The sequence below is a fragment of the Oryx dammah genome, unplaced genomic scaffold, assembly GCF_014754425.2.
Source record: "Oryx dammah isolate SB20612 unplaced genomic scaffold, SCBI_Odam_1.1 HiC_scaffold_28, whole genome shotgun sequence".
In the NCBI taxonomy this organism is placed as follows: domain Eukaryota; kingdom Metazoa; phylum Chordata; class Mammalia; order Artiodactyla; family Bovidae; genus Oryx; species Oryx dammah.
Window position 1 is genome coordinate 45,239,377 of NW_024070212.1, and position 10,866 is coordinate 45,250,242.

Below are 10,866 nucleotides of genomic sequence, written 5' to 3' on the forward strand. Positions count from 1 at the left end.
CACAATGGAAAAAGATATACCTACTTTTGTGAACTCTACTCAAATCCAAGATGACTGTATTAATATTAGAAAAAGTATACCTTAAAGCAAAGAAGGTTACCACGAAAAATGGTCTTTGTATAATAATAAAGAGGTGAATATATCAAGAGGACATAGTAATCTTAAATATTTATGCACTAATTGTAATTTCAAAAATATGAAGTGAAAATGATAGAAAAGCAAGGCAAAACAAATGAATGCACAATATAGGAGACTTCAATATCATTTTTTCAGTGAGTGACAGCAATAGAAAGACATCATTTGAACAACATTACCAATAAGCATGACCTAATTGACATGTACAGAACACATCGCCCAACAACAGAATACATCTCTCTATAAAGAAAATTAACAGGATATATGATATCTAAACCATAAAATAAAAAATTACAAAGATTCAAGTCCTCCAAAATATGTTCTCCAGGCACAGTGAATTAAATTAGAAACAAAGTATATGGAAAAATTCCAAATACCTGGAAATTAAATAACATACCTCTCAATAACCCATGGGTCAAAGAAATAAACATAGTAGATGTACTCTGAACTGAATGAAAAGATGCTTACATGTCAAAACTTGAGGGATGCCATGAAAGCAATATTTATATGAAAATACATAACAATCTTCTGTATTAGAAAAGATACCATGTCAACTACATCAACTTTAATATTAAATACGAAAAAAGCAAACTAAATACAAAGCAGAACATGAATACAGCAGAAATCAATGAGAAATGGAAAACACATGAAGCCAAAAACTGATTATTTAAATTAATAAAATCAATGTATTTCTAGCCAGACTGATAAGGGAAAAGAGAAGACACTAATTATCGGTATCAGGAATGAGAGAGATGACATCACTATAGATGCTAGTTATTAAAAACATAAAAATGTAATACAACAAACAACCCTACAAATAAGTTTAGCAACTTTGATGCAAAAGTTTAGCAACTTTGATGAAACAGACTAATTCTATGAAAACAAAATTGCCAAAGTTCACGCAAAAGGATAATCTGAATAGTCCTATATCTATTCAATAAATTGAATGTGTAGTTTAAAACCTTCCACAAAAAGAGCAAACCCATATAGCTTCACTGGTGAACTGTACCAAAACATTTAGGAAAAAAGTAATGTCGTTTAATGTATTTAATTTGAGCAACAAAGTAAGAATGCTTGCTCTCCTTATTTAAACATTGCACTAGATGCCTTTTCATACTTAGTGACTGAACAACTAAATGCCATAGGTAAGAAAAAGAAAAGACATTCAGATAGAAAATATGATAAACAGTGTACACAGAAAATCTGATGGCATCTACCAAAAAACTGTACCCTGTAATAAAAATGTCTGGCAAATGTGCTAAATACAAAAGCAATAGGCAAAAATAATCTTTATTTCTATATATTAATAACAAATGGACATTTGTTTTAAATATTACTTAGAATAACACCAAAAAAACCCACAAAATAAGGATAAATCTGAGTAAAAAAAAAATCTGTATAGTGAAAACTAAAAACACTGCTCCAGAAAGTAAAAGACTGAATTAAATGTTAAGATAATTTGTGTTCATGGGTGAAAAAACTCAACATTAAAATGTTAATTTTCCCAAAATTGCTCTATTGATTCAAGTTAATTTCAATTAAATCCCAGCAGGCCTTTCTGTAGAGACTGACTCATAGGAAAATGTAAAGGACCCAGAAGAGCCAAAACAACTTTGTAAATGAACAAAGTTCTACTTTATTTCAAGATCTGATATAAAACTACAGTAATTAAGACAGTACATTTTTGGCTACTAAACAGACAAAAACGGGTCAATGGAAAAGAATACAGTACAGACAAAGAATCATATGTAGATACATAATTGTTTTTGACCAAGATGCACAGCCAATTCAATAGAAAAAAAGTCTTTTCAACAAATCATGCTAAAAAAAGTGAATGTCCATATCCAAATCCAAAAAATCTTGATCCATACATTGCATCATATTAAAAAAAGTTAAAAAGAACTTAAATGTAAAACTAAAAACTATAAAATCTATCAGAAAACAAAGGAGAAATCTTTGTGACCCTGGGTTTCACAAAAATGACCTGTTTTTGTTACTTAGTTGCTAAGTCACTTCAGACTCTTTTGTGACTCCATGGACTGCAACCCACCAGGTTCCTCTGTCCATGGTATTTACCAGGGAAAAATACTAGAGTGGGTTGCCATTTCCTTCTCCAGGGAATCTTCCTAACCCAGGGATCAAACCCGTATCTTCTGCATTGCAGGTGGTTTCTTTAGCCCTGATCCACTGGGAAGCACTCACTGAGCCACCAGGGTAGCCCTAAGGATGACTCAGATATGACCAAAACCATGAGCTACACTAACAAACACCTGTTAGACTTAAATTCATCAGAATTAAAAAATGCTATTTTTCAAAACACCGTTGAGAAAATCAAAACAAAAAAGGCAGAAAATACTGTAAACCATATATCTGATAAAGAACCTATAACCAGAATGTAGACTTCTCAAAACTTACAGAAATAAATCAATTCGAAACGTGGACATTTAAATACTTAACCAATGACATACAGCTTGCAAAAAAGTCCATGAAAAGTTGTTCAACACCAAAGACACTAGAAAAATGAAAAATAAAACGACAAAGAGATTACCAGTTCACATCCATGAGACTGTCTATAATTAAAAAACAGTAACAAGCACTAGAGAGGATGCAGATGGAGGACGCCACCAGCAGTAAACTGGTAGCAATGTAAAAATTTAACCACTTTGGAAAACTGCAATTCGTTAAAAAGTTAAACATTTGCCTAACTATATCATCTAGCCATTCTACGTCATTTCCCCAAGAGAAATGAAAGCACTTGTTTACAAAAAGACCCGCACAGGAATGTTCACAGAAACTTTATTTATAATAGACTCAAACTGGAAACAATCCAAATGTCCATCAAGAGCTGTGTGGATAAAACAAACTGCTGTATGTCTGTACAATGTAGTACTACTAAGCAATAAAAAGGAACGAACTACTGATACACAACATGGCTGAAATTCCAATATAATGCCGAGTGGAATGATCCAGGGAAAGAGGATACATACTGTATGACTCTTTGTTGAAAATTCTAAAAACTGCAAACTAATCTACAGTGACAGAAAGCAGATCAGTGGTTGGTTGGGGAAAGAAAGGCAGAAGGGAGGAATTACAAAGGGGCAAAACGATACTCCTGGGGTTCATTATCCCCAGGATAATAGTAGTGGTTCATAGGTGTATATATGTCAAAACACTGTATACCTTAAATATAGGTGGTTTATCTCAAATTATAGCTCAATAAAGCTTTTTTTTTTTAAGACACAATATAGGCCAGTACACATGACATGAATCCATTTGTGTAACTAAACAAGGATGTTTATATGTGTGGTAATATGTAAACTAGTAAGTTCAGGAAAAAAAAAAAAGCACCAAAAAATTTTTTACATAATTACCTACACCTAAGAAAAAGGACTGGAAATCAGGGAGAAATATTTTTCACTTGAATTTTTTTTAACTACACACATGTATTACTTTTTAAAATTTCATGAAACCTTAATTACTTGGCACATAAATCTGACGCCAAAGGAAAAATTCTTAACCATTATCCTAGCAGATTATAAAAATACAACTTATCAAAACTTTTATATTAAACAACAGACCAAAAAAAGGTTAGCAACCACTTTAACATCATTTTCTAACATTCCCTCTTCAAACTACTAATGTATAAAACTGTCAATAAACCACATCTGAACACCCTCTTCAAAGCATCTTCATTTCTTTCTGCTTGTTCTAGGTTTTGTGAATTCCTTTTCTCCTTATCCAGTAATTGACAACTCAGACTTGCATCATTTATATTCTTTTTAAAAATTCACTACCAGAAGATATGCTTGGATGGTAACTACATCTGACCCTCTTAACTTAGAAAATAGCATTGCTGAATAAAAATAAATACACCTTCCCACAAAAAGCTCATTACTTCTCCCTCAATCTACACAATATGAACTTAACAGATAAGGCAAAATAGTACAGCGTGGACGAGCGTTTAACTAATTTACTAGATAGAAAGGACAGAAAATAAGCAAGAAAACACAAAATATCTCCAAGTGTTCTAAAGAATATCACACTGTTATTGATGAAATTTTAAGAATGCCAAAAACTATTTAGAACGGTCAGAAATAACTGGACTTTTGAGAGCAAACTGCCGCTCATGACCACTCAACACTTGAAGGAGGTAAACGTCTTGCATCCAACAAGTATTTGAGATCTAGGCTTGAAAGACATTTTGCCAGGTTTGGAAAATTAAAGATTTAAGAATCGTGCCCTAACAGGGCAGAAAGGTTTACAAACAAAAATTTGTAATACATCCCAATGTTAAAATGTACAAAGATTCAAGGAAATGAAAAGCCTAAGCACTAGATCTAAGGTTTAAAGTATGAATAATTTTTCTGGCCAAAGTGAGTGAGGAAAGATTCTAAACAATCTCTACTGTAAGGACTAACTTTCTTTAATAGACACACAAACCAACTCTATAACTTCTGACTCAAATTTTAAGCTAACTGCCCGAACAAGTTTCTTTATTCTCTTTAAAAATCAGGGTGAACTGATTTCTAATGAAGCTTATCACTGGTGAAAATATCTCAGACTTCATAACAGAAAAGCAGAGTGAAAAAAATTTTATATTACTATATCATTTAGGTCAAATCACTTATCTGTCCATTTAAAACTGTAAGTTCCTCTCAGAAAATTGGGTTATCATTTTATATTTACAAGAAGCCATGTCTGAAAACTTTTTCAATTCTTTGAACACCATTCATACTTTAAAATGTTATTCTCAGAGACTGCTTTTCTAGAAAAATTTATGGTTGTCTATTTAGGTTAAAACTATTTATATAAACCAATTTTAAAAATTCAACAAGTATTTTCCACTGGAATTTTTGTAAGCTATATTATAGTTTTCAAAAGTCAACAGAAAGTTTCCATTAATGATGATAATACACTAAGTAGACCGAGGAACCCAGTTTTCATTAGTTTTAAACACTGTTTTCCTACCTTTACGCCAACTGCAACCTCAGTGACAATTCTGTAAAACAAACAAACAAAAGCTTCAACCTCTAGTTATTCAAACGGTCATTGTTTGACTGAAACTTTTTAGGGTAGTTCATCATTCATAAATCTTCCACTTGAAATGCAGATGGAAACACACACACAAAGATGGTCAGTGGAACAAGCTTTCTCTAGAAATGACTTTCAAACGTGTGAGGAAACAGTTTCAGTGTTTTGTTTTGTTTTTTTAATTTCAAATAGCAAAAAGAACAAAATCCCAAAGCCTACATAATGTCCCGCTACACTTAGGTTAGAAACTTAATTCAACTCTTTAGTAATCTTAATAGGATAAGGAAACATGAAATTCAGTACAAATTTTGCCATCTATTTCCATGTTGATCTGGGGAAAACGGTGAAATCTGGATTTGTTTCATCTAGAAAATAATCTTTAGAGAACCTCTAGGATGACTCAAATTTCGTTAGTCTGTTAACTTTTATTAGATCTGCACTTGGTATCTTTAAAAAACATCAAACTCCAGATGCTTAAAAAAACCTCGTATTTTACTTCTGACCCTTCAAAATACAGTCACTGATTCCAATAAAAGATACTGTTTTCCTATGCTCCCAAACGGGCTGAATACGGCTATATTTCTCCCTAAAGGGTGCCTCCTTTAACAATGAGTTGAACTATTAGAGTCTTTTCAGGTGTGGAGCGTTAAGTACAAGGGAAACCCTGGTCTCCTATCATTTCCCGAAGCCTTTGCCTCACCTCACTTACTTAGCATTCTATCGCCAGCCTCAAAGATGCAGATGGTTCTGGCTTTTTAAGAGTTGTTTTTGTTTTTCCAGAAACTGGTCAAAGTAGCTGAAAAGATGGCCCTGTGTTTACTATCTGCTCTTCTTCCTGCCACAGCTCTTAGCCTTTGCCCATGTGACTGATGTCCACCACAAACACTTCGTATTTGAGATGATTTAATTTCTGGGCCCTTCTGCCAAGCCTTCAACGTTCTTAGGCCGCACAAAAAGGCAGTTTTCAGCCTCCCGCCCCCACCAGCAGACTCCAGTGAAAACAAAGGAGTGTGACATCTGCCCTCCCCCTTCCTCCCGCCGCCGCACGCCTCCCCGCCCCCCTTCCCCCGCGGCTCCCACTTAGCTCTCCCCGGAGCTCCCGCCACCGGCATCTCCCCCAGCCAGGGCGAGCCAGGCGGGGCCGAGAAGGCCTGGGACTTCTAGGGAGGGGGTCCGGGGAGGGGGCCCTCCGTTCTCTCAGCGGGGAGCCGCCCCCTCCCCCCAACGTAGGCCTCGCTCTCCGGCCGCTACACTCGCTCCCACCAGAACCGCTCGTCCGGGGTCCGGGTCCCCGGCTGCGGATAGAAATGGCTCCTAGGAGGGGGGAAGGGCCGGGCGAGACGTTCTGGGGCCCCCACCCCATCCCTCGCCGCCCCTCCAAGACCCGCTGCTTCTCGGGGTCGTCGCCCCGGTGCCGGCCAAGCCTACGAGTCCGCTTTCTTCCCGTTTTCTCGACCGGAGCCCGCCGGGGGAAGCCCAGGGAGGGGTGTGTGCGATGGGGCGGGGGTTGGGTAACGGCAGCCCAGCCCTGGGAGGGGCCGCCAGAGGGTTTCTGCCCGACCCCGGACGGGGCCACAGGCGGGGCCCCACTCCCCTCTCACACACCACCTCGCCAACCCCGTTACCTACCCGTCCATTGCCGAACCGAACAAAGCTTCGCTCACAAGAACCGAGCCACGCAGCTGGCGAGACACACAAGCGGAGAGAAAATGGCGGCTAGAGCCCGACGGAAATTGCCGAAGGTGCCGGAGCGCACGGGGCAGCGCGTGGCGGCGGCGGCGGCGGAAAGAGCCGAGCGCGCCGGCGCCCGGCTGCGGGCGGCGAGCGGCGGGGCGCGGGGACGACGGGGAGGGGGCGCCGCCGCAGTGGCCTCCAACGCGCCGCCGCGCGCCTGGGGCCCTCCGCCCTTTGCGCTCTGGGCCTCGGCCTGTTGCTGAGCAGAATGGCTTGCTTGGTTTCTATTGTACGTTCCTCCTCGAAGTCCCTGTTGCCCTCTCAGGGCGGTGTGGGTGGACTAGCACCCAGCCCTCCACACCTACTGCCCTGGACCTCGGGAGGGTGTTCCCTGGATCGCAGGACTGCCCAAAGACCTTCTCCACTTTTCCCTCCAAAGCAGGTCCCAACTTGGCTACCGTCGACTTAGATGGGCCAATAAAAAACTATTTCATAGCTTTTTTCTTTTTATTTTTACTATGCCATCTTTTATTAACAGACCCCTCCGTCCTCTCAAAACCAAAAACCAAAAGAAACTTTATCCCATTAACCAAGACCACTGCTTTAGTGAAAACAGTGCTTCTGAAGCAAGTAGACATCAGATTGAAACAGGCTTTTGCTTCCCGACACTTGAAGTTCCAAGTGGAGGAAGATATGATTCTCACCTCACTCAGCTGATGATTAGTGTGCACCTGTAGGAAATATTCACAATACCTGGATGGGAAAGAACACAGGTTGAGAGATACATTAAACAGTTGGTAAGAAATCTGCTACCAACAGTAAGATCTACCATTTGGAGGCTTGAAAGAGCAAGTGGGGATGGAAGTACTAGCTCCATCTTTAAAGATGGAGGAAACACTACGATGGGCTACTCAAATTGACTCCCTTTTCTATATCTCTCACCGGTCTCCTTTTAAATCTTAAAAGCATATTGGACAATTCCTTTAAAGTATTTTTATCAGAGGCTCAACGTTTGAAAAGGCATCCGTTTTTGAAAAATTTGCTCAGTGGGCGACTTTTCTCTATCCTCCATCCTTACACCGCAACCACAGCACACACATACGCACACTTCTAATCCTGGAAATGAAAAATGGTCTGTCTCTCCAATTACTCTCAATGACTACTCTGGGTTTTCTGGTATCTCCTTCATGCAAACCTCTTATCCATTTACTATTTGGAATTTCACTGTACTAAATATACTTTATGATTCATAAAATTACATTGTTTTTAACTTGAACAAAACTTAGAGAACATCTGGTCCAAACAGAACTCTTCAGAGCACTCACATGTTAAGAATTCTTGATTTGCTTTACGGATTAGAATTTCTTAAAAAAATAATAACCATTATTTCCTACAGTGTCTTCCCTTTGCCTTTAACATTAACTTGTGATACATAGAGGACCCATTATCAGTGCCATTAATAATCACTTTTCAAACGTTTGTGGTTTTGAACATGTATTTTCACTCAGCGATTAAAAATAGGTAAGCTCCCAAAGGCCAGGAACTCCATCATAATTCGCTGTACTCCCCAACAGTGACTCAATCAGTGTTGATTCATTAGCTCTTCTTTTATCTTGGCAAAGACAAACTGCTCCACCAAAGGAAACTTCTGTCCTTAAGTGGCAAAACAAACAAACAAAATTTATCCTGTTAACCAAGACCAAACTAATATTCACAAAAACGTGTTTTTCTTTTTTTTTTTCTCCTAATAAAATACAAGACTACGGACAGACAATAGTCCGTGTGCTTGCTTGTTTAGACCCATCACTTTCTAGAAAAAATTTAAGTTTCTTTACAAGTCAAGACACAAAAAGTAGTAGGTAAAATACATAAAGTGAAATAAAGAAATAAAACAAAAGGATGATACAACATAGGACCAGAAGTGAGACTAATGTAACAACTATATCACAAAAGCATTCTGATTAAAGATTGGATTCAAATCAGAGCTCTTTTCATTCAGTAGATGTGTGACACTAGACATGTTCATTAGCCTCTCCAGGAAAAAGTTGCATTCACTGATGTTAATGGGATTTCCTCTACTATAAATAAAAATGGGATTAAAAATAAGGCCTTCATCCCAGATGACTGACCTTAAAAGTCCTAATGTATGTAAAGCAGAACTCTAGCTCACTGATGGGATAGAGTAAATGCTCAATAAAGGAATAAAGGGTGCTATCATCATCCTATTTTGTTGTTGTTGTTGTTGTTACTAAGTATTATTATTCACTTGAGAAGGAACAGGTTGCAATTTTTTGGCCCTTGGATTTTTTAGCACCAATAATATTCATATAAATAAACCTATATAGAGACTTTCACAAAGGTTAAACACATCACTAACATAATTAGATTGGCTGATATCTAGTGGAATAAATCTGGGGAAATGTCATAGATAAATTTCTAAAACCTCATCCAAATCGAGATTTATGTGATTTTATGAGTTAACCATGGTGGAGATTATTAATCTCAACATTAGCAGATGATCAACCTTTGTAATATATGACAAGACTATATTAGTGTTTATGACTTCCTAACAAAATAAGGCAATAAAAATTAAAGTGCTTGTACAGTATTATTTTCATTTCAATATCTTTTTTCAGTATAATGATTTGTTCTTTCTCCTCTGAATGGTAAATGTTTTGACCTTTTACAGAGATTTACACTTATGTGAACAATGATTAAATCTAAATTTCAGTGTATGTTAAGTCAAAATGAGGTCTAATATTGATGCAATAAAAATAGGAGATAGGCTCTTTTCATAATATTCTGATTTTATTCCTAGCTTTACATCTTTCCTGCCTATATTACTAAAGACTTCCTTTAACTTTTTTATGCCGCTTTTCTTCTTATGAAAAGAGGAAATGATCATAGGATCAATTAGATAATTCCAGGGGAGTATGTATTTTTAGGCTAATGGAAATATTCTAAAAGTAAATTGTGGTGATAGTTATACAATATACTAAATATTAAAAAATTCATTGAATTATACACTTAATACTAGTGATTTTTATAATATGCAAATTGTATATCAATAAATCTGTGAACTGGAAAAAGCACGTATCTTTAACTCTAGCTACTGAGGAAACCCATCCTACCAGTTTACTGGTATATTCTTCCATATATATATATTTAATGTATAAATTGATTACATACAGAGTTACATAGGTTTTATTACAAAGTAGTAACCACAGTACACATTGTCCTGTAACTTATTTTTTAACTTAAAAATATATCTTAGAGATCTGTCCTTATCAGTAACCACATTAAGAATTATGTTATTCTTTATATATGTCAATGTGCAGGCTCAGTCACTCAGTCATGTCTGACTCTTTGCAACCTTATGGACTATAGCCCACCAGGTTCTTCTGGCCATGGGATTTCCCAGGCAAGAATACTGAGGTAAGTTGCCATTTCCTTCTCCAGGGGACCTTTGCAACCCAGGGATCAAACACATGTCTCCTGCCTTGGCAGGCAGTTTTTCTTTACCACTGAGCCACCAGGGAAGCCCCCATTCTTTATATGTAGCTGCATAATATTCCATCAAATAAGAATCATGATTTCTTTAACTAGAACTCATAGATAATACTTATGTTGCCTCCAATCTTGCTATTTACAAACAATTTTGTGATGAATATTCCTATTTCTAGGTCATTTTTCACATGTATGAATATATCTTCTGGATAGATACTATAAATTTCTGGGTAGAATTCACTTTTTATTTTAAAGGATGCTACCAAATTACCCCACAGGTGCTTGAGTCCTTGCAGGAAAATATTACCAATTCTTATCATTAAAAAGGGCTGCTATCTCTAATATACAAGGAGTTCCTAAAAATAAAAAAATCAAAGTCCAATAACCAAATTTTAAAAATGGGAAAGCATATGAATGAAATTTAACAAACATTATAGGAAAGTAAAAGCAAAAATTATAAATCCTCAGCCTCACTTATAACAAGAAACATCCAAAGTAAAACTGTACTAATGTACTAAT

At 37.1% G+C, this 10,866-nt stretch overlaps 1 protein-coding gene across 4 annotated transcripts in view; it reads right to left on the reverse strand.

Annotated features, from left to right (window-relative positions):
• PTBP2 (polypyrimidine tract binding protein 2) overlaps positions 1-6,900 on the reverse strand; it is an 84,635-nt gene extending 77,735 nt beyond the window's left edge. For 3 of the 4 annotated variants that reach the window (XM_040232249.1, XM_040232250.1, XM_040232251.1), the window contains exons 1-2: positions 6,796-6,898; positions 5,104-5,134 (exon numbers count right to left, since the gene is read on the reverse strand). In XM_040232249.1, the coding sequence (XP_040088183.1) occupies positions 5,104-5,134; positions 6,796-6,803 (39 nt within the window). In that variant the 5' untranslated portion in view covers positions 6,804-6,898. Of the gene's footprint in view, positions 1-5,103; positions 5,135-6,795 lie in introns of all 4 variants that reach the window. The other variant, XM_040232248.1, reaches the window with a different exon arrangement.
• Between the last annotated feature and the right edge of the window lie 3,966 nt (positions 6,901-10,866).